Source organism: Drosophila innubila, chromosome X (genome assembly GCF_004354385.1).
Source record: "Drosophila innubila isolate TH190305 chromosome X, UK_Dinn_1.0, whole genome shotgun sequence".
Classification (NCBI taxonomy): Eukaryota; Metazoa; Arthropoda; class Insecta; order Diptera; family Drosophilidae; genus Drosophila; species Drosophila innubila.
The window spans coordinates 26,821,127-26,846,158 of record NC_047626.1 but is presented as its reverse complement, the minus strand read 5'-3'; the positions used below and the strand labels follow the sequence as shown (position 1 = coordinate 26,846,158).

General features: G+C 35.7%; 4 protein-coding genes across 4 annotated transcripts; 1 reads left to right on the top strand and 3 right to left on the bottom strand.

Moving 5' to 3' along the window:
* Window positions 1-243: 243 nt before the first annotated feature.
* LOC117790155 (vitellogenin-1) lies at window positions 244-2,874 on the bottom strand. Its single transcript, XM_034629472.1, has 3 exons — window positions 2,618-2,874; window positions 2,302-2,561; window positions 244-1,248 (listed from the first exon to the last, which is right to left on the bottom strand). The coding sequence occupies exons 1-3, from the start codon at window positions 2,844-2,846 to the stop codon at window positions 580-582; spliced, it is 1,158 nt and encodes a 385-aa protein (XP_034485363.1). The 5' UTR covers window positions 2,847-2,874; the 3' UTR covers window positions 244-579.
* A 2,515-nt stretch (window positions 2,875-5,389) lies between these two features.
* LOC117793292 (phospholipase A1) lies at window positions 5,390-8,404 on the bottom strand. The gene is made up of 2 exons (XM_034633580.1): window positions 7,923-8,404; window positions 5,390-6,151 (listed from the first exon to the last, which is right to left on the bottom strand). Exons 1-2 carry the CDS (start codon window positions 8,388-8,390, stop codon window positions 5,462-5,464), a joined length of 1,158 nt encoding a protein of 385 aa, XP_034489471.1. The 5' UTR covers window positions 8,391-8,404; the 3' UTR covers window positions 5,390-5,461.
* Window positions 8,405-15,421: 7,017 nt separating this feature from the next.
* Window positions 15,422-15,946, top strand: LOC117793966 (histidine-rich glycoprotein). Its single transcript, XM_034634432.1, has one exon. The coding sequence runs from the start codon at window positions 15,422-15,424 to the stop codon at window positions 15,944-15,946; it is 525 nt and encodes a 174-aa protein (XP_034490323.1).
* Window positions 15,947-18,786: 2,840 nt separating this feature from the next.
* On the bottom strand, window positions 18,787-20,343 carry LOC117793929 (skin secretory protein xP2). The gene has a single exon (XM_034634385.1). The coding sequence runs from the start codon at window positions 20,196-20,198 to the stop codon at window positions 19,065-19,067; it is 1,134 nt and encodes a 377-aa protein (XP_034490276.1). The 5' UTR covers window positions 20,199-20,343; the 3' UTR covers window positions 18,787-19,064.
* Between the last annotated feature and the right edge of the window lie 4,689 nt (window positions 20,344-25,032).

The following is a 25,032-nucleotide window of genomic DNA, read 5'->3' as shown; positions in this document are numbered from 1 at the left end:
CAATAAATTGTTTTGTCACTCAGTCTTTTATACCCTGTTGTCAAAATGTTTGTGTACGAGTATCTTAGCTGTATACAGCATTAAGATTTCCAGAATCATTTGCGTTTTAGAAAATATAAACCCTTATGTAACACAGACTTTCTTAAAGAAATCAAAGCGTAAACAGGGAAGCCAATTGTTTTAACAGGTAATATTTTTAGTCGACCACTTATTACTTGTTTAGGCATTATCAACAAAAATTAATTGAATTGTCAACGTTTAATATGTTAAGTTTATTTAGAGGCTTAACGGACCAAGACCAGACCAACTAAAAAATTTGCAAAATGCCACAAAAATTATAAAAATAATCATATGTGCATACACACGTATTTATCTTTATAATTTGTAGTTGTAGGAGCATTAGCTACTTAAAAATCGGTGAGGGAAATAAGTTTTTAGCGCTTCCTTAATTTTTCTTTAGATATCTCTATTACTAAAGCTTAAATTAGTATATAAATTGTAATTAATTGGTATTTTTTGCCATTTTCAAAGCAGATTAAAATTGATATTTTGGTATTATCGATTTCTTCTTATTTCAGATCAAGCACATTCTCCGCAGTTTAACAGCCGTGCAGAGCGTTGACTGGAACTCAACTTGCCATAGGGTTTGGCAGCATTGATGTCCAGAAAATAGTTGCCCTTCAGGCTAGGCGGCGCTGCGATTCCCATGGGATAATCATCGCCAACGCATTTATTTTTGCGCAAGCCTTGAATGGAGCTGCAACGTATGGCCATAAAGTTCCGTTCGTTGCCCGGATAAATGGACTCCTCGAAATACTCCCAGGCGCGTGCGTGCGCACAGGTAACGGTTATACAGCCCGTAGGCAGTGCTGACAATCCACCGGGATAAAAGTCAACATCACCCATGGGATCACGTTTGCCTAGCACTCCCGGATTGCTATGAATGACATCGACAAATGTGGCATCGCCACGCAGCAAACCCGACAGAGTTTCACCCTCGTTGAAGCACGGCTTGGCCGGATCCAGACCCGTAATCCTCGGCACCATTTTCCCAGTCAATTGCTGCATATAACGGCCAGCTGCGCCCACAATATGCGCTCCCAGACTGTGTCCAATTAAATGAATTTTATCCACGCTCACCACATCCAAGAGTTTGACCAATCCGTGGGCCAGATGCAAGCCAATTTCATCCGTGTTAAAGGCCGACCACGAGTATAAGGTATCCACAAAGCTGGCAGCATCCAAGGCCTATAACAAATTAAAAGTTTTCAATTGAGGAACTAATAGAGAATGAACAGTAATCGAAATTATTTTAGTTTGTATTTAATTTAAGCATATACCTATTTATTAATTTTCAATGGGCAACAGTAACAACAACAGGCAACACCTTATAAATGGTGTGATGAATATATTATTTCGAGAAGTTTTAAGCCCGTCAATTTTTACAAATCAAGTGTCAGCTTTGAATTAAAATACTATGATCTAGTTGGCCATCCACGTTGGTTGGTTATAAGAAGAAATTTGTTGTCAACAAAAATTTTAATATAAGCAAATTTGCACAGTGGCCGAAACGCGACAACACATGACTCGGTATAAAAAATAGTTCTGTTATATTATATACAATTTATATTTGACAAATCTCCTCCCATAGATGAGAAATTGATCTCGATGTCATTTGTGCATCACATTCAGGGATTGTCATCAATTACACCAATCAGAAATGTATCTTTATACACGTAATCAGATTAACAGCTTAGACTAAATTATCAAAAAATCTGTCAGTCACTCTCTGAAAACTCGAGTGACAACTTTTACTCCCAATTTGGGTACATCTGAAAAGCTGTTTTACTTGCGACATAAACTATTTATAGATGATTGAAAGTCGTCAAATTACCTATACTATAGAATTACGTACTTAATTGCTACAGATTAAACATGATGAGGTTGAAATGTTATCAAAAAGTGCAACATAAACCTTGACATTGAATATGACTTAGTGTCGACCTTGTCTCTGAGCTGTTAACAGCTTAAACGTTTTGGAGAAGGAAATCAACTCGATTTAGAATTCGATTTAATTACTTTATAATTAAACAATTTCGTATTTTTTAGAAGTGATCACGAAATTCGTTTAGGGAGTGTGACAAGATAAAAATATATATTAGAAACAGAAGTGGAAAGTATTTAGAAAAAAAAAAAATTGTATGCGACTCTGAAGCTTCGCTTTGCATATTAAAATGGAAATGTCGTTCCTATAAGCTGCAAAAATACCCTGTAAATTTGAAAAATTTTAAGATGACTCACCACAAAGTTAGAATCGCCACGACAATTGTAGGCCTGTGCCATTTTATCAATAGTTTCAGTATCATTAACTTGAGTTGTCCAGCCGGTAGCCAGAATGACAACACGTTTAGTGGGATCAAATGATGGACTGTTCCACATTTTTTCCGCCTCCAGAAGGGGAAAACTGGTCCGGACACAGGCAGTGCGCAGTTGAAAGTTCATCTTTGTAATGTCCGGCGTAAATTTGGACTTGATCTTATTGGAGCTAAGCGCCTGGGAGCCTGAAGAGTAATGCATATGTTAACCATGATGGATTTGGATATCAATTGCTACTTACATATGTAGTTGATGGAGGAGGAAACATACTCGAAGGGTAAACCAACCAGCAGCTGTTTACTACCCTCGAGCAGACTTTGTGGTGTAGGCAGCAGCTTGGGATCGATAATGGAGCTGCCGACATTCTTTATAGAGCTAACGACATCGGGAACAGTCCACTCAAGGCCATTGCCAGATGTGGCAAGTAACAGCAGCTGCAACAGTCCAATCAAATTCAGCCTCTGATCCATTCCAGACAATTGTCACAATCACAGTGAATGCCGGAAATTGTGCGACCCAAGTATTTATACTGCCCCTTTAGAAAACATAGAAGCGAGTGTGAGTGCGAATCTGAATGCGAATGCGATTGTGAGTGGCAATGCGAATGCGAGTGAGAGTGTGAGTATATGGCAATATTCGAACTGTGACCATATGGGTGTATTTCATTCGCATCAAATCGATCAGATAAGGTGCACTTGTCTCTTAATTAGATTCTACATTATCACTCACTTAACTTCGCCTCCATCATCGCCTTTGCCCCTGTTTCGAGGCCTTTCACATTGCACTCTCAAATTTCATCTGCATCTGATTTAAATACTAATAGAATTGAAATCTACATCGAACCGAAACAAAATAATTAAAAAAACAAATAAAAAAAATAATAGAAAACTCGAAGCAAAACAAACAAACAACAATTGCGGCTTAGTTTATAACAAAGCTTATCGAAATTCACAGTTCTACTCAGCTCCATAAAGAAATTAAAAGTATATATAGTATGTAGTATATAGATGAACTGGGAGTACCCTACCCTACCTAGCAGCATTACTAAAGTCTCATTTGTATCTATTTATAATGATATTAAAATTATTTGTATTTAATCAGTACACTGATAAATAAATGCTCTAAAATCAGGATTTTGGGCTCAAAACAAAGAACTTTGGTCTAAAAATTTCGTCGAGAACATACAATTTTTATAGTAGGAAAACACATCTTGGTTTTGAGAACATTTCGCATTAGATCAAGTTATTTTTATAAATGCTTTTATTGTAAGAATAAATATTCTTAAAATTTACATCAAAAAATAAAAAAAGAACAGGAGAGAGTAATTTTGATTAATCGTGTGTCGTGTTTCATATGTAGTTTGTCACTTACGTTGAAATTGACAGGTTAATATCTTCGTAAATATATACAATACAAATTAAATAATTAGTGTGCAGATGCGGTTGGTAACTATGAACATATTTGCACCAAAAAACAAATTTCAGAAAAATTGCACTAACGTTATTTATGCAAATAGGGATCGATATGCCAAAACATTTTTGAATTTTGACAAAATCGAAACTTAAAGCTGTTGATAAGAACTATAATTGCAGTTAATGTTGATTTTGGGCAATGGTTGATTTTTAAAAAAAATTACAAAAAAAACCAAGGCATTCGACACAAAACAGAAGTCGTGCTCGTGGCGTACAGTTCAAACACTGATTTCAGCGAAACCTGAGGGTATAAATAATAATAAGGCAAAAATATAGAAAAACTTCATTTATTCAAAGATGCAGTCGGTATTCTCAAACTAATGAGCTATGTTATTCATGTGTAAAATGTATCAACAAGTACCTTAAAAATATTTCTGGAAGAAAAATTAACAATACTATATGTCAGTTTTTAATCAATTTCAAGTTTAATATTTGTAATATGGTCTTAAACTTTTCTTATTTTAAGAACTAAATACTTAAGATGAATGCTCTTGATTTTAAAAGTTTATTTTTTTTTCTGTTCATATTATTTAATTGCCGTAGTGAACCTTTTTTGTAGCTTAGTGTAATATAATATCAACAACAGCTTTGCCGCGTTATGAACTATATCATGTTTCCTTGACTCTTCACATCTACTGACTACGTTTAAAGCATCAGCGAGATTGATAGATTGATTGACAAGGCTTATATCAAAATCCGTAATACCTACTCAAATCGTAGTGTATGTTTCCCCACACACACACGTTAAGCTATACGTAAAATGATCGGCGACTACGACCATGTCATATTAATTGATGTATTACTATGCTGCAGACGTACTGTCGATCCATTCCAAGAGCCTGAAATAAAGACGTCACAAAGAATTGGTTGACATCAGCGCAGTCACTAAAATTTCCCAATCACAGCACGAGCATATGAATACATTAAGATACCCTATCCAACAGCAAACTACTAATTTTGAAAATTTAAATAGAGATATTCATATTTATTTATGAATATCATTTACATATACGAATACTTAAAAATATTTTTACTTTCCTTACATAAAGAGTGTTCTCCAAGCTGTTTCTACCAATTTGTTATATATTTGAATATCATTAAGAAGTGCAATTCCCATACTCACGTATTTAAAAACAATTTATGACATGATTTGACAAATATCTGATAGTTGATAAATTGCAGTTTCGGTTACATAACACCCTGTGGAAATGAGTCTTAGATGAAAATATTATACTTTAAGCCTTCTAATTTCTTGTTTATTTGTCCGATTTTTAGATTAATCTTTTTCAATGGATGCCGTTGAAAATAAATAACAAATGCTACAATCACTTTATCATTAAATATACCTATAAAAATTTCAGGCAAACTTCCATCACAAGAAATACTCAAAGAGTATTGAATTAAAATAATTTAAACGAATCTTTGCAGATATTCTTATATAAAACATACCTTAACTGTTTTAACTAAGAGATCATTTTGAATATGTATTCATTATAGGCAAGGTTTTCTGCACTACATTGTTTAAAATAAACCAAATTGACTTAATGTTCACTCTCAAGAGCTGATATAATATTGATACATTTGATGAAGTACATTCAATTGGATGATCCCCATTAGTTTTCCGGATTGCATGCACCACAAATGCTGTCGGTGGGCGTAAAGGTTTCCAGTTTGACATTCTTGCCATAGGGCTCTTCCTCGTTAGCGTCCACATAGAAGAGACCCTTCTTATCAGCCGCATAGCCCATGACGGCCGTTCTAATATTACTGCAAGTTCTGCCTCCCCATAGACTCAATCGCGTAGTACAGTGATTTCCTCTAAAGTTGCGCTCGTTGGTGGGATACACGGATTCCGTAAAGTAATCCACGGCACGCTGATGGGAACAGGTGATGGCAGCTAGGCCTCTGCAGCCGGATTTAATTGGCACTAAGCCCTCAACAAAAAAGTTTCCATCGCCAGCATCTTCTGAGGTACCAAGAACGCCCGGATTGGAAATTATGAGATCCACATACTTGGCATCACCACTTCCGGCACCGTTCAGCGCATTGCCATCATAGAAACAGGGATTGGCTGGATCTAGACCAGTCACTCGAGGCAGCATCGATCCGCTCAGCTCCTTGAAATACCTGCCCGCGGCACCTGCTATTTGTGCCCCCAAGCTGTGTCCAACCAGATGAACATTATTCGTAACATATCTGCGATTCAATTTAAGCAGTGCCTTTGCCAGATAGAGTCCAATTTCATCTGTGTTGAGAGCGGACCACGTGTAGAATGTCCGTATAAAATTTGCTGCATCCAACACCTGTCCGGAAACGATAATGAATTTAACATGAACTAGTTCTGCTCCAACTGTGAACGGGCGAGCTAATCAATCCAGTCAATTAAAATAAAAAGTGGGAAAGGCTATAGTCGAGATCCCTACCATAGGATACCCGTTACTTATTTCACTAGTCCGTTCCGCTAGTCCGATCTTGATGCGAATCAGTGAGATAATAGATAATAATAATAGATAACGTTACTTAGCCAAAAAAAAAGTATTATATTAAAAACTGTTGGTGTGGTGGTTTGTCCCGATTTGCGGTTGCGGATCTGCGTGGGGTATATAGAAATCTGTGTGCCAAATTTGGTTACTCTACCTCTAATAGTCTCTGAGATCCTTTGGTTCATACAGACGGACAGACACACATGGTTATATCGACTCGGCTGTTGATGCTGATCAAGAATAGATATACTTTACAGGGTCGGTGATGCCTTCTTCTCCCTGTTACATACATTCCAACGAACACAATATACCTTTTTACTTATTTTTTAAACAACGGGTATAAAACTCTATCTGTCTAAAAATCTTTCAAAAATATTTCGGAACTAAACCAATTCCAGCTGCTCACAAGCTAACAGTTAATAGAGTTCAATGTTCAAAATTAGATTGTAAATCTATTAAGAAACAATCCAAAATAAAACTTGTGTTATAGTCTGACGGATTTTAAGAACTGAACTAGTTCCAATTGTTAACGAAAAATAGTTGATATATCTCAAGAAATAACACAACTTTTCATACTAAAGATGGATTTTCGACCGATCGTTCCTATGGCAGCTATATGATATAGTAATCCGATTTGAACTAAATGTGGTAATAATGTGTAAGACAACAGCAAATTGATTTCCTGTGAGCTTGGTTAGGATATCTCAAAAAAATAAAAAAATAAAGCTTAAAAAAAACATTTTGTTAATTCAAAAATTAATAGCTCTTAAGCTACTGACTTAAATCTTAGACTGTGTATATATTTATTAACTTTCAGGATAAATTAAGCTCTTGAAAATCGATTTTGGCATTCTCGAGTAATAATGACAAAAGTGGGCGCACTTTTAAAAAAAACGGCAAGAAAAAAACGCCAAATTTTAAAAAATTTTAAAATTATAACTCTGCTATAGAAAAAAAAAAATTTTTTTCGTCGTTTGGGGCCCCATATCTATCCAAAAAAGAGGGTTTGGTTTAATTCAGAAGAAAAAAGTCCAAAATTGTTGCCTAGTGTTATTTTTGAGCAAAAAAATAAAACTCAAGAAATAATCATTAATTTGAGCAAAAAAAAGCAAAACTTAAAAAATAATGATTATTTCTTAACATTTATTTTTTGATGATTACAGTCGCTGTTTGTGACATAATCCGTTTAAGAAATCGATAAAGCTCGGATATTGAAAACTGATCTATCTTCAAGTGGAAAAGATCTTATTCATCAACTTCGAAATAATTTATTACTTTAAACTGAACTAGTTTCAAATACGAACAATCATTTCCTCAAGTTCAGTGTTACAAAATTTTAAAGTTACAGATTCACAGATACTGTAAAAATAACATGTTCAAGCATCAACGAGCTTTTCATATAGCTCATGATATTCGATTTAAAAAAAAAGTATTGTGAACTGATTTATGTATATATACATAATATATATTACATACGAATATTTAAATTTTTTCATATGTACTCTAAGGGAGTTTCTATTATTTTTTTTAGTAATCAGTTGTCAGTTGAAAAATGGAAATTGAGAACTACTTCACAGAGAGGAAGACTTACCATAAAGTTGGTGTCATTGCGGCAGGCAAAGGCTTTGGCCACAGGTCCGCTATTGGACCTATCGATGGTTGAAGTCCAGCCGGTGATAAAGATGACAGTGGGTCTTTTCGGCGAGAATCCGGATGTAGTCCACAATTCTTCTGCATTGGTAAGGGGCACACTTACATTCCGGCAAGCATCCAGTTGCAAAACAAAATTCATGCGCGACATATCCGGAGTGATTCTAGGTCGGACAATGCTCAGATCGATAATGGTGTTACAGATATCGGCCAACGCAGAGAAGCTAACATCCAAGGGCAAACTGGGACCCCAATTTCGAAGCTCGCCCTGCAACAAGTTCAACTGAACCTCAGGACTCCGGCTTGCGGATGCATTAATTGCAATATCTTCGTCACTGAGCTCGTCAATAGCTTCTGTATTCCAAGATTGCTGCAGCAGCAGCAGCAATAGCAAGGGCAAGGGCGACATTCTGTTTGATAGATGCGACTGCAATACACTCTTATATACCGATTGACCAGGGTCATCTTCAGCAGATGGTCACGTTTTTATATTGCGAAACGATATCTACTCTATTTTTGCACTAGAATTCTGCTTAATCAGCTGCTTCACTTTTAATTGAGCTACAACACGTGGTCAGTTGTTTAACAACGCCACAACCACACCCCAACAATCAACAACAACAAAAAAGCTTTTCTAATCGCTTTCCCAACCCTCAAGCGATCATTTCTGATCAACGATCATTTGCTTCCCACTCCAACCGACCATTTGCTTACTAGGAGTGGGGGCTCAAGAGTTGACTTAAAAAAATAAATATGTAGTTGCAAATTATGCCAGAGTTTTATCGATCATGGAATACCCTCTATTAAGAGTTAAAGTTCCCTTAGCGTTATGAAACTTCGTTTTACAATATAAGAATATAAATAAAAAACCAAAGAAAATGTATTAACTTCTCCTATAAAAATTAGATTATTGCAAGTCTTGAATTCTTCAACTCTTGCGTTTATTGAATGAGAAGCTTCGACTTAAAGACACCCTTTACATAAAGACTCAATTCGATATAAATTGCTGGCTTGTTATGCGCTCATCATAAAATATACAGGCTACAAAATTTAAGTGAATCTTTTCCAATATTAAAATAATTAGAAACATAACCACAAATTGATAATGCCCCTGTTGTGGTATTCTTTGTCTACAGGGTGTATAAAAACAAAAGCATTAAAACAAGAAAAATGAAATATTTGCGTTAGGAAATGCTGCCGACAAAATGCGAATTAATAACAGAGTTGTCCGTTGTTGCTTTTGTAGTTGTACTTATAGTTGTTGTTGTGGGAGTACGCGCAGCAATCACTTACAACAACAGCAACAACTGCAGCAATAGAAACAACAACAGCAACAACTTATTACATTGGTAATTTGTGTGCACAAAAGCTTTGTGGGGCGTCCCACTGCCCCGCTTGACTTGCTTTTATTATTGTTGCTGCTGTTGCAGTTGTTGTTGTTACTGCTGGTGCTGCTGACACGCTAACAGCAAGAGCCAACAGTGAGTGCTTGCAAGTTGGACAGCTGAAAAGTTGTGGCAGGCAATGTGTCAAAAATTGTGATGAATAAAAGTGTAAGCTAATTGTTGTACATGTGCGAGCACGAGTACCTGTACATGTATTCACGACTCAGTGAGTGTTTTTTCGAAATACCATTGCAATTTCGTACACTATGAATAACTTGAGCTTACTATGCATTTGTTAACATAAGAAATAGCATTAACAACTAACGATCATTTTGAAATGCATTTTACGAGTATTCTAATTTAGTTGATTTATTCAGGGCACCTGTAAATTTTTCATTTATTATAATTAAATATTGATTTAAATTTATAATTTCTGTGAATGATGCAATAACTTTAAAGTCTTTTTGTACTTGTAGTATAAGGAATGTCAAATTAAATAAATTAAATTAAATTAAAATTATTTATGTTAAATATGATAGTACAACAACAGCAGAAATAAAGCAAACAACAACAGCAGTATAACAGCAGAGAAGCAGCAGCCGAAATACAGCAGTCATTAACAGTCGATAATTTTTAGTATTTTGCCGATATTGAATTATCGACATAGCAGAAGATAGAGCAACACTTGCTAAGCCGACGCAAGAAGAAGAGAATTGCGCAGAAAAAAACAGCAGACAGAAAGAAATACGACGCAGTTAAATTAACTGAGTTAATTTAATTTACCAACTTTTTTAATTTCCTTATATTTTCATCATTAATAAACCTACGAGTTAATAATTTAACTCACATTTATATTTATTATTTTGGATCTGTTTATATCTATATATGCTTTAGTGTACATGTTGAAAATTTATTAGGATTTTATATGAGTATTTGTGATGAAGTCAGTTTGTTGTATGTCTGTTTGTATCAAAGCGTTAAAAAAAAAGCTTGGATCTAATGATGGGGATTCATTCCCCTTCAAAAGTCCAATTGAAACCTCTACAGTTTTCAAACCATGGAAGCTACAGATATGTTCTATATATCATTAATAAAGGTGCTTAGTGGCTCTTAGGCGTACCTTTAAATTTTCATTCTAAAGCAATAAGTTAACATTTTACAGGTGGAATAAGGTTTTTTAGCTTACATTTTGGCGATTTGTTGTAAAACGGCTCTAACGATTTTTATTGTATTTGAGTATGTTGTAGTACGTAAAATGTTGCGTTTTTTTGTATATGAGGGCTTTGGATGATTTTACCTGTTTACTGAATATACACATTTTTCTATCGGTCGAAAATCACGTTTTAGTACGAAAAACTTTTTGTTTTTATAAAATATCTCAACCAAACTGATACAATATGCAATTAGCTAGGTTTTATATATCCTGTTAAAAGTTGGTTCAAATCGGATCGCTATATCATATAGCTGTCACAGGACCGATCGGGTCAAAATTAGGCTTTAGTATGAAAAACCTTTTTTTCTGAGATATTTTAACCAAATTGATAGAATATGCTTTTAAGTTAGTTTTACACATCCTGACAAAATTTGGTTCTTATCGGACCACTATATCATATAGCTGTCATACAACCAAACGGGCGAAAATAAAGTTCTACTGTGAAAAACTTTTTTGTTTTATGAGAAATCTCAACCAAAGTAATACAATATGCATTTAACTTGGTTTTATATATCCTGATCAAAGTTGCTTCGAATCGGACCACTATATCTTATAGCTGTCATTGGACCGATCGGTCTAATATTACGTCTTAGTAAAAAAAACCTTTTATTTACGAGATATCATAACCAAACTAATATAATATGCATTCAAGTTAGACTTATAGATCCTGACCCAAGTTGGTTCTGATCGAACTATTATATCATATAGATGTAATGGGACCGATCGGGCGAAATCCAAGTCTTAGTATGAAAAACTTTTTTTTTCATAGTAAGTACGGGGTCTCCGACCGTCGAGTATGCTCGACTGTAGCAACGCGAGCGAAGCGAGCAGATGGCGGAGTTTTCCTTTCTTTCCTAGTTTTCTTTATAATTAAAGAAAAAACTTTTTTTTTAATATGAAAGAAATTCAACAAATAAATTTATATATTTTACTATCTGCCTGCATTAATGATAAAGTTAGAATGTCAAAAGCAAAAGCAATTGAAAAAATTTCTGATATCCCACAAAAAAAAACCTCTACACGGGGTAAAAATCTAGTGACGAAAGCAATTTCTAGCCCCAAAATTTCTGATACCCAATTTTGTGACGAGCAAAATTCAGTTTAATATAAAAATTTTAAATAAACATATAAATTATTAAAAAAAAAAAAACGAAAATTGGCGTTTGGCACTGCGCAAAAAGTAATTTTTATGTACAAAGAAGCTCAACCTTTTTGCGCACAGTGCACATTGCCCATTTTCGTGATTTTTTCTTTTTATTTTTTAATTTATATTTTTATTTAAATTTGTATATATTATACCGAATTTTGTTTTAACCTGCAATAAATGAGCGTCGCTTAAGATATGATAAATTAAAATCTATGGAGAAACGGCGATATAATAACATTTTATATCTATGCATTTTTTTCTTGGTTTTTATGACTTCCTTGTAGAGCGGCATGACCTTTAGTATGAAAATTTTTTTGTGTTTTTTGATATATCCTTACCAAGCTCACAGAATTTGAATTTGTTATTGTCTTACACATTGTGACCAAAGTTGGTTCAAATCGGTCGACTATATCATATAGTTGCCATAGGAACGATCGGGGAAAATCAAGTTTTAGTATGAAATACTTTTTTGTTTTTTGAGATATTTTAACTAAACTGACAGAATATTCATTAAAGATGGTCATTTGAACTATTAAATTTGTTTATATATAAAGCTATATTAACTCCCTATCGTTAAGTATGTTTACAGTTAAAATCTATTGAAGACGGCTAAGTTATTAGTATATAAACAATGAAACAAGTTTTTCGCAAAGATTGAATTTCGACTGATCGGTCCCATGGCAGCTATATGTTATAGTGGTCTGATTCCAACTAAATTTAGACAGTTTGTATAAGACGATACGAGATTCTTAATTTGTAAGTTTGATACAGATAACTTAAAAAATAAAAAAGTTTTTCGAATTAAAGGTTCCTATCGTATCGATCGTTCCTATGGCAGCTATATGATATAGTGCTCAGATTTCAAACAAATTTGGTAAGGATGTAAAGGGCAATTAAAAATACTCAATTCGTGAGTTTGATTGAGACATCTCCAAAAATAAAAACTTTTTTATACGTAAACTTGATTTTGTACCGATCGGTCCTATGGCAGCTATATGATTTAGTGGACCGATTTGAACTAACTTCGGTAAGGATGCATGAGACCAACTTATATGCATATTCTTTAGTTATCTTTTAGTTAAGATATCTTAACAAACAAAAGAGTTTTTCATACTTAAACTTGATTTTAGACCGATCGGTGCTATGGCAGCTATATGATATTGTGGACAGATTCGAACCAAAATTTGTGAAGATGTAAAGGACAACATAGAATACACAATTTGTGAGTTTGGTTAAAATATCTTAGAAATAAAAAAGTTTTTCATACTAAAGGTGGATTTTCGACCGATCGTTCCTATTGCAGCTATATTGAATAGTGATCCAATTTGAACCAAATTTGGTAGGGATATATAACACACAGATATACAACCTGTGCGACTGCTTGATATATCTCAAGAAATAACACAACTTTTGATACTAAAGATGTATTTTCGACCTATCGTGCCTATGGCAGCTATATGATATAGTAATCCGGTTTAAGCCAAATGTGGTCAAAATGTGTAAGACAACAGCAAATTGATTTCATGTAAGCTTGGTTGGGATATCTCAAGGCACACAAAAAATTTTCACACTAAAGGTCATGCCGCTCTACAAGGAAGTCATAAAATTCAAGAAAAACATGAATTCTCCATAGATTTTAATGAATCATATCTCATAACTCTAAAAAACGTCAAGAAAAGAAAGCCAAATTTTAAAATATTCTTAAAATAAACTCTGCCATAGAAAAAAAAACAAATGTTTTTCGTCGTTTAGGGCCACATACCTATCCGAAAAAATCGGTTTGTTTCAATTCAGATTTGGGCTGTTGCCTAGTGTTATTATACAAAATTTATTTATGGTTTTTCTTTCATTTTAAATAACTAAATTAAATATTTAACGTCGCATAATGAGGGAGTTACTATGATATAATGTATATTTATAACATTAATCTTATAAGTAATTTAAATCTAAATTAGGCTATTAATCAAAATTTGCTCCATCAAAAAATATATGTCTCTACAAAGAATGTAAATAAAATATGTTTATTATTTATTTTTTTTTTTTTTTTGATGTGTTTTATTAATATTATGAGCACGCTACATGCTACTTAAAGCATTTTCAGTGCAATTTCAAAAATTAACAGCAGAACAGGTAAGTTACAGATTTTTGAACATGGCAGGGTTCGAACCCAGTTATTTTTCAAACTGTATTTCTAGTTATGTGATAGGTCGGCGACTCTAACATCTGAGCCAGGGGGCCACACAAATAATATTAATATTCTAACTGATTCATATAAATGATTTGCTTTCGATCGATTTCGATTAATTTGACATGCAAAACTCACAAAATATCCATATTCGATCTCCTCCCCAAAAATATAGCTATGCTTACGTGTATATATAACTTAAGATTGTTTTAATAAGTTGGGGTTGATTTGGAATTGTACATACATTTTTTGCAGTTTTATTCACAATTTTAAAAACACACATAACCGTTGTGACAGAAAACTCGCACATTTTGTGGTTGCAATGACAAATTGTTTGCCAAGATACATATATACCTATGAGTATGTGTAATTGTATTAGTATCTACTTAACTTTGTTTGTTTTTTATTGCTATTGTGTCTTCTGCAATCTTTGGTTGACATTGGTGCCACAAATTGCGACTGTATGCAACGCATAAGACGCATCATAAGTATCTAAGTATCTGTTGTTGCATTTGTATCTGTATCTGCTTTGTCGCTCCGGTGGCTAACGTTTTTAATTGCCAGACAAGAGTTGTTGCGTGTCGAATACTCGTAGATTGCACAATCAATTCGAATAAATGTTTGAATCTACTGTCAATTGTCAGTTGAGGTTTCAGCATTCATCGGGCAACCCTCGTCGCAGTCTTCTTTTTTAGCCATTCTACGGTTGTTGGCCATCGTTTCCGTTTTGTTGATCAACGCAATTAGTTGCCACTTGGCGCCTGTGTGCGATCTGCTTTGGTGCCAGCTTCGAGTCGGGGTAGAGAGGGTAGAATGAGGGGGAGTAAAAGAAGATTGAAGGTTGCGGTGTCGGTGGCGGTGGCGACTTCCGCATCGATGGCGCCTTGACAAGATCAATATGGACAAGCAAAGCGAGCTCAAGTCAATGATGGCGTATGTGATTATGCAAGGCTTTTTTCAACTGGCATAGAACTGGAGCCGCTGCCACAAATATTACGTATACGCACGTTGCAACAGCTGCTGCGATGGCGGTGGCGGTGGAGGTGCTGGTGCTGGTGCTGGTGGTGTCGGTTTCGGTGTCGGACGCCTCTTATAATTGCGGCTATTCAATGGTCGCTCTGGCCTGGCTCGATCGTTGGCCGCTGTCCGCGCTGACGTATACGTAATCTGCACAATAAGTGCAGCAAAATTATCAGCTGCAGCCGCGTTGCTGTCGTCGTTGTCGGCAGATGTCCATTGCAACATGGATGGGCAAAGCGAAGCCAAGCCAAGCCAAGCCAAACAAAAGTGCAGCTCAAAAATTTTGTTGTTGTTGTTGCCGTTGTAGTTGTGGTTGTTGTTGTTGCTGCTGTTGCGGCTGGAAAATGTAGGAAAATGTGTGCCAAAAGCCAGCGTATAAATGCGAGAGCTCTTGCCGAAAAGAAAATAGTCGACTTGCACCATTTCGCCGCGTCGGTAGCTCAACTTGCAACTGCTTCACAGTCCACAGTCTACAAACTACGATATTGAAATGTTCACCTGGCGTTTGAAACTGATCCTTCTGCTGGCCCAGGCACTCTGCGGACAGGCGGGTTACATTGGCGGCATTCCAGCGGCGGGATTATTGGGCAACTATGCGGGCGCCTTGAGCGGCGGCGAGGCATTATCCAAACTGGATTTGGGTGACAGTCATACGGATCATACGGATCACGAGCAACTGGGCACCTTGGGTGACCATCTAAGTGAGCACAGCTTTCCGGCGGATTATGGCAGCAGCGATGGCGGCGAGGAATATGCCGAGGCGAGCGAACATCATGAACACCACTATGAACCGGAGCTGGAGGAGCATCATCATGATGAACAGCCGGTGCCTGGCATTGATCATGGCAAGGGTGCCTTCAGCTATAGCACGCTGTACGAGTTCAAGGATCGGGACGAGCATGAACAGCATCAGTTGGAGCATCAGCTCGAGGAAGAGCATGTGGAGCAACAGCTCGAGCTGGAGCATCAAATCCATATGCTGGACAACCATCATCATCAGTTGGATCTGCACTAAGACTGTGATAGTCATCCCATCCCTCATTTCTCTTAGCTAATGTTTTTTTTTTAACGCAATCATACATCTTATAAATATATATATACATTTTTTTTGCCCAATAAATCAAATAAGTTTATCTTACGATATATAACATTTTATATGACAAGCAATAACAAGAATTAATTTGGATAAGATAAGATAAAAACATTAAGGACCTCTACAGTGAAGCCTCCAAAGTATCGCAAATATTATTTTTTATATCTTTGAAAGATGCAAGTCTTAGAAGTCTTCGGACCGGCTCTGGAATGTCTTTTTAAATTTTATCAAAGAGATATTATCAAATTTGACATTAAATTCTATACATATTACGTCAAAATATCTCTGATATAGTTTTCAAACCCCTAAACTAGACATTGCAAAACCGGCCCTTAAAGAATATTTACCACTGACTGTAATCATTATAAGTTTTATTATAAAACTCAAGAAATAATCATTATTTTTGATTTTTATAATTTTTGCTTTCTTACTTTTTTATAAGAAATATGGACAAAATGTACATATTACATATGTAAATATACATGTACCTACATATTTTAAAATCATGGTAAAATTGCATAGATTACCCTTTAAGAAAAAATGATTTTTTCAGTTAAAAAAAATCAAAAAATCATTATTTACTGTCCCTGATTATAACTAAACATAAATCTTATGGACAACAAAAAAAATCTATAAAAAACAAACTTTAATTATTTGTTAAAGTTAAAATAGATGTGGATCCATTTCGAAAAATTCTATTCAGAAAATAAATTTTTACATTAACTGACAGTCTAACTGTGTGAGCGAAACATTAGATTATAGATTAAAATATATATAAAATTATTGCTAAAAGATGATGTCGATGTGTTCACATAATTTGTGCCGATTGTGCACAGACTATTTCAAGCTATACTTATCAATATTTACACAATTTCAATTACTATGAAAGATGTCAGAAAGTATTTAATTTATTCCCATTTTTTTTATTTTATTTTTATTATTTAGTATTAATTTTGTTAACTAGGCTGTTTTCAGTGCCTACGATTTTAGCCAAGTACTTTTTGAAAAATACAATGAATAGCTATGGTTTATGGTTTCCTTTTGCTGTTTGAAGAGTATCCACAATGCATGTATGTCCCAAAGGAGGACGTATCCTGCTCATGGTATTAAGCTTTAAAGCAGCAATTATCTTTAACGTCCGTGAGACTTAATATGCATTGGCTGCTGTTGAAAGTCAAGATTGTCACTGATGCCATGACGCGGCTCGTGAGTCACCACGTGTCCATGAATGTGGTGCAAGGGCAAGGTGGTGCTGGTACTTCCCTCGTGCGCCTGCACCAGCAGCAGATGCGCCTGTTTATCGGGCATCAGCTCCAGCACAGCCGAGCTTATGTGTATCCAGGGACCGTAATCTAAAAAACATAATATCTTAAATTAAAACTCTCGCATTACGTATACGCACCATTATCCGCACGTTTGCCCTCAGAGTGTGCGTGCTGCAATTCCAATTGGTCCAGTTGCCACTTCTCGAGATATTCTTGATGCTGAGAATGCTTTACAGCTTTACCTGCTGTTAAAATAGGTAGCAGCACAATTAAAATCAAGTATACGCAACGCATGCCCATTGTGTTGACCAACAACTGCAGTTAAAGAGAATTCTGTGTTATTTATATGGCCAAAATGGCCGGATGTGTCACGTCTTGGCTGAACGCCCATCGGGGGCCTCAAAACGTTGACATCCATCGACAACAACGACTTTAAACAAATAAACCGTGCTCATTTCACTTGACTGCCTGGGAACTCCAGATAAGAACATACAAACTGTGACTTTAACAAGAATAATTGATTTGTTTTAATATGATTGGAGCACAACGGGTAAGTGACAGTTTTATTTTATTCATATCTAATCTCAGCTCGTCTGTAATGGAATACAAAGAGATAAATTTGTCTGATAAAGACAGGAATTCAAATAACCATAAATATAAATAAATATTTATTTAAAAAATATGTATGATAATAAGTCCAACTTCATGTGAAAATAAAATTACAAAGGAATTATAAACGCATTAGGTCTTCAATATGGAAATGGGTATAAATAGGGGCAGATACTTTAAACTATCATATTAGATAAGGAGAATAACGTTATACGCAACTAAGTATTAATAAAAGGAATGCGAGATTTTAAAAAGTTTGCATTATACAAATTGTAAAACATATTTTTGGATTAGACTTTTTGTTAATTATTCCGTATATCAATAGATGAATAGATAGAAAGACACCCAAAGTATTAAGTAGTTTCCGATTAAAATGAATGTCTTTAGAATTAATTTGTTCAATCCGAAGCTTAAACAAAGATTACATTGTATCTTCTAACAAATCTTCTTTCCAATAGAAAAGAGAACTGACCAGCAATAACATCCAAAATTACAATTCTTCAAATCACGAGGTATCACAATGCTTTGCACGTTGTGTCATCTCGAAGTGAAGGTGAAGTTTTGGTATTTTGGGAAAAAAACAAATATTTACTAACCCAAAAAAAAAAAAAATGGTACTAGGCTTATTCTTATTGACGTCGTCGATTCGTTAGCATCGACATTAGATCATAGTTAGCAACTAGGTGATAACTGATTCGTATGTGGCCACAAGCCAAAAACTAAAAAGATACAAAAACCAAAAAAAAAAAAAATGCCCCTTAAACAAACGGAAAATATGCGAAAGTTGGAAGACAAACGGAAACGATTGAAATTCTCGATTATGTAACCTTTGAATAAGGTCAAAATAATTAGAGGTTGTCGAAGGAAAAATAAAAATAACGATCATCATTTGGTTTATACAATGGCATTTTTTATTTTCGGTATTTACAGAGCGAAAGAGGGGGAAAATGGGAAAAACGAATAGCTTTTGGGCAATGTAGTCGATCAATGTATTTAATAACTATGCAAAAAAAAAAAAAAATTGTTGAGTAAGTATAGATTCGAATCGATCGTAGATCGTAGCTTGTAGATCGTAAGTAGGTAACAGTATCGTGTCGACACAGTTTGTGGCTGTGATCAATTTGGGCAGCGATTGAGGTTATATTGAGTCTGGAAATTGAATCCATTTAGCAGCCGGATGCCAATTTCTCCCAGATGCCACCGCTCTTCCAGCCGCCATTATTCCAGCCACCATTGTTATAGCTGGAGGCACCGTTGTTCCAACCGCCATTGTTGTAGTTGGCACCACCGTTATTCCAGCCACCGTTATTCCAACCGCTGCTCGACGAGCCTGTGGAATAGGAGTTGACCACTGGAGCTGGTGCACCATAGACTGGACTGGGCACATGGCTGTCACCGCTGTTGTCCTCATCGACAATCACCTTGATGGTCTTCACATACTGCTGTGGTGCTGGCTGCACACGCACCACCGGCTGTGGTGCTGGCACTGGGTAGCTAATTGGAGCGGGCACACGCACCACCGGCTGCGGTGCTGGCACCGAGTACGTCACAGGCTGTGGTGCGGGCACCGAGTAGGAAATTGGAGCGGGCGCTGGCTGCACACGCACCACCGGCTGTGGTGCGGGCACGGAATAGGTAACTGGAGCTGGTGCCGGCTGTGGTGCGGGCACGGAGTAGGTAACAGCTGGAACTGGAACCGAAACTGGAGCTGGTGCAGAGTATGTGATGGGAGCTGGAGCTGGTGCTGAGTAGGTTACAGCGGGCAGAGCCTGAGTCTGAACGGGAGCTGCGGCAACGGAGCTGGCATAGCTGCCGGAGTTGGCATAGCTGCTGGCACCACTGTAACCACCGGCATAACCACCGCCATAGCTGCCACTGGAACGGGCATAGCTCTGTGGTTGCTGCTCCACAACCTTGATGACCTTGATCACCTGCTCACCGCCATAACCACCGCCGTAGCCACCGCCATAACCACCGCTGTAGCCACCGTTGTAGCCACCGCTGTATCCACCATTGTAGCCACCATTGTAGCCAGCACTGTAACCACCACTTCCATAGTTATTGTAAACTGGACGGCTTTGCTGTGTGTAATATCCCTGGTTGTATCCACCGGAATAACCACCGCTGCCATAGCCGCCGCCGTAACTGCCGCCTCCGCCGCCACCGCTGGTGCCAAAACCACTGCCACCGCCAATGCCACCGCCAATGGCCTTAAGCAGAGCCAACTTGGCGCCAAGCAGAGCCTGGGCGGGCACACTGAGCGCCAAAAGCGCAACAACAACACAAGCGAATAGCTTCATCTCTCTTTCTCTCTCTCTCCTTCTTTGTCACTGGGGGAATGTGGGTGGTGGTTGCGTGTGGTGCCTGGACTGGGCAAAACTCAACTGATGTTTCCAAATGACAAGACGCACAAATTTATAGGCCAACGCAGCAGCTCCCAGAGAAGTGTATGTGTGTGTGTTTGCGGATGTGTGTGTAGTTCTAATAATACAAATCTTTTACTCAATGTCGACGTCGACAGAAGCAGCGCAGGTAGCAGCAGCAGCAGCAGCAGAAGCGACACTTTGGAGCCCCGTCAAGCTATTTGCTTAATTCATAAATAGTTACTTATAGGCCACACCGAAATGCCAAAAACTAAGGCGCGTCCACAGCTATACATCTATCCATTCATCCGTCCATCCGTCCACCCATCCATCCCGTTCATCTCTATCTATGTGTTTATCTAGCTATCCATCTATACACCGTTTTGGCGTATCTGTCTCTCCGTCTGTCATCTCAACTACTTAACCATAAACTGATATATTTTCTCACCTCTCTTAAGCAAATAAACCTGGTCTGCCGTCAGCCGTCAAAACGTTTCGCAAGAAGCGCAGGTAATTCCCAAATTGACGCTACACTCAAAGAAACTTGGGAGCCACTAAACAACCCTAACAAAATTCTAAGCTGAGTAGCTTTTCATTTAAATTGAAATCCAACATTTATTTGATCAAAAAAAACTTAGATTTTTTTATTAACAAAAAATTAATTTAATTTTGATTTTTTAATTTTAAATTCCTTTTCAACTAGAATTTACTTTTATTCGAATAATTGGATTTATTTATTTTTACAAAATAATTAAACTTTTATAAATCTGGGAACATATATTTTTACTCAATTTTCGACACAACTTTAGTCTGGTTTCTTCAAATCATTTCCTTATTTTTTATTATTTACCTATAGCGGAATATATTAACGTTAAATTCTAAAAGTTTCAGTGAAGTCTCATGTACTTTATGAAAAAAAGAAACTCCTAAATGTGAAGAGAATAAATCTCAGTGTATCGCCAAACAATGGTCACGGGGCTGTTAAGATTGGCTATTTGAAGTCAATGTAACATCGTTTTATCAATAGGGCAATAAAAATAAATATTAAGAAAACTTTTGTTGTAATAAAAAAAACAAATAAAAATTATAATAAAAGTTTTGCACCTGAGACATTTCGCTTAATTGCTAAAAGCTGTACTTATATACATATAAACGTGTATTTATGTTTGTATTTTTGCACAGTGTATTTTGTAATATATGTGCTGTTGTATATACGTTTATTATATATAGTACTCGCATATGCATATAAAGTCAGACTCATACTGATACTCATATTGTCATTCATTCAGTCAATATCTTGTGCATGACTACACGTAGCTACTGCCAAATGTCTAAACCTATGACTATGGCAAATGCCTGTGGATGGTAATTGGAATGGGAATATCTGTCGATGTGCTAACCGAGCGAGCAAATGCTGTACAAACAAATCCCAAGTCAACTCTTAACTTAAGTCAAGTAAAGCCAAGGCGAGTCGAGTCGAGTCGAGTCGAGTCTAAAACTGGATCCACGTCCGCATCTTAAAGGGCGTGTTCCGCCTATTTGTTATCTTTTGTTGTACTATGCTAAATATTACAGATGCTCGCATGATTTTTTTCTTTTTTTGGTCAAAGTGTGTATGCAAATTGGGCAAAAAGATTATATTACATAACATCACATACCGGCATGATATTTTTATAATTTTTAGAACCCGCGGGAAGAAACAGGTTTATTTTCGCAATCCATATAAGGTCTATATTCATAGCTGTGCTCATATTATCTATCTATTCTATAACTAACAAAAAAAATTATCCGAAATTTTTTCAAAATTGTATTGCGAAAATAATGTTGCAAGCATGTAGCGTAAACTTTCCTACTTTTATACAGGGTTTTTTATTCCAAGCCTACAAAGCCTAAATTCCATATTAGAATCATTTTTATATAATTTTCTGGCATACTTTCCAATGCTATCTTTTTTCTAATTTTAAACAGAGTTCTATTAAGACTATTGCGTCGCAGACTTAAAAAAAAAAATTACAAACTCAGGACAATTTTTCCTTTTTTTTTTTTAAACGCATCCTCCAATACACAATATAGCTTAAAATAATGTATTGCAATTTATTATAATTAATATAATATACACTTTGCGCTCATACAATGTTTTTTATACAGGTGTACAAACTAAATGTAAGGGATTTTAAAAATAGTTAATTTTTTCAAATCTCTCAATCGTTTTGCTTTTTTTCTAGAACACCAACAATTGTTAGAGATTTGTAGAACACACTTAATATATTGGCTTTCCAAAGCAATCAGTGCACTATGTTATATTTTGACATTTTTTTGGAATGAATTAATAACTCGAGTTCTTTGCATTGGGCACATAATAGCAATACACAAATGTCCTTAAAAAAAAGTGGGCCGGGTGCTGCCTTTATTCTGGATTCTGTGATATGCAAATTTTTTATTTTTCAAGCTATGCTCCTAACGTGTTGTTAAAATTTCATCCAAATCGGACAACTATATCAAATAGAAATAATATGAGTTATCGGTAAGAAAAACACCTTTTTGTGAAAATCTTGCTATTTTTTAATATTTTCAGGCCAAAGTCACTAGTATGAAGTGATTGTAAGTTTCTGGCATTTACGTCAACGTTAGACTACCATATCATAAAGAAAAATCGGCTGTAAAACGCCAATTTTCAGGGCAATGAACAAATATGTTTTTCTCTATTTATATCTATTATGTAAAAATTATCCCATTAATTTCGTTTAATAGTCTTAAAAAATTCTAACAATAATCGTGTTAAAAAAAGCTCAAAAAAGCAACCTCACTTCCTTTTTTTTTACCTTCGTAAAGATTCATGTGAAAAGCAAACATTTTGAAATTTGAGGTTACATGGTAAAAAGTTAATTTTCATAAAATATCGCAAAATATCGCAAAATGTAATTACATTGACATAACAAGAAATAATTTATCTACAATACGTCTAAATATTATTGGAGTATTTTGGGGCCTTTTTTTTATATTTCCATTTAAAGTTGAGATTTTATTTTAATTTTAAACGAGTGAGATGGCTCTCTTTTTTATACAATTACGAGGACAATGCGACCAAATTCTACAATCCAAGCATTTAAACACAAAAAACAAATCTCTCTGAACAGATTGCATATCTAAGCTTTTCAATTTGCTATTAATATCTATTAGTTCTCTGTATTTAAAGTTTGATGAAAAAAGCAACAATTTTGACAGCACGTGCTTTTCAATTGCATAACCAGTGTTTGCACTGTTATAACTTACAAGTGTTTAAATTTCTAGTAGGTAACATTACAGTTTGGACATTTCCTGGTCGATTGCTGTTATTAAGAACGTATTTTAATAACTTTCAAAAATTGAATTTATTCCAAAAAAAATCGGGAAAATTCCCCATAGTGCGTGCACTGATTACAATCGATGCCGTCGAACATTTAATAAAAAAAAACATTGCCTAATTTTAGGAGGTATATGAAAATATTAAAGTCTTTATTTAATCAGATTAATAGTCTTTTTACACTGAGGCCGGTAAGCAAAAAGCTTTAGCTAAAGGCAAAATTGTTAACACTGAAAAAAGAGCGGTAATCTGAAGTCTAAATGTCAAACTCTCACATTGCCTAATTGTAAAATTGTTTTCATAAATAAACCAAAATAAAATAAATAATTAAAAATGAATAGAACTGGTATTGCCGCACTAACTTCAATAGTTATATACGCAAACCAAAGCATAATTGAGGCTTTGGGGGCTTGTGAGCATATGCAATTACTATTAAACTTAGTAAGTGATGCTATGGAGGAGACGTCTAGATCAGAACGTAAAGTACGCGAGTATATACATGTTTTTATAATCAAGAATGTAACTTGACCAGCCGTTTGAGGGGAACGTAACGGCGTCTGGGAGAATGACGTTCCCGAAATGTCCAACGACGGTTTCAAGTCGGTTTTTAGGATGAAGCCGGCAGCATTTGATAAGTTAGTGCAGGCTTTGCCCGAATTCGAGGTAACATGGTCCACCCAGAGATCCGATCTGCTTTGGCGGAAACTTAATGCAATAATGTAATTGAATAAAACAATGTACTTTTAAGTTTTACATTTATTTTTTTATTTATTGAACTAGGCGCTCCAATAGCTTAACCACATTTTCCATTGCTGTGGCAGACGTTTTTGCTGATTCGCTTAATGTGACCATAGCCTCTGCTACAGTCCTAGCGATGGTCTTTAACTCCTCGCGATGCAGCTCTAATGGTGCTTTTTTTACCTTTGGAGTTGAAGAAACAGCAGATGATAAGGCAAATCTGTCCGGACTGCAATTGGAGATATTTTCTGCGAATGACTCGTCTACATTTAAATTCCAAGAGTCTGTTTTCCTTTATTTGCTCACCTACAAAACCGTCCTCAGTGTAAAAAGACTACAAACACAATTAAAATCTCTTTTTTCTGAAAAATACAAGTTGAATACATACAAAAGAACAACTCAATCGAGAGCACTACAATAACAATAACAATAGTAACCACCAGCAATAAATAAGAAAATATTCGCCGTTAACGTGTCACGTGTGCTTTTAAGTGCTTGTGCGTATCTTTGGCGCCACTTATTAAACCATAAAGATAATTGGGAGCAGAAACAGCAATGGCGTGTCAATCGCTTTTAAAAACTCTTAAAATAAATGTCATGCTATTTAATACTTTTTTTTCACCTCAAAGTTTGTGTATTTTTGTTGTCAAAAGATTTAAAGATTTATCAAATTAACAATAGTTTCAAGTA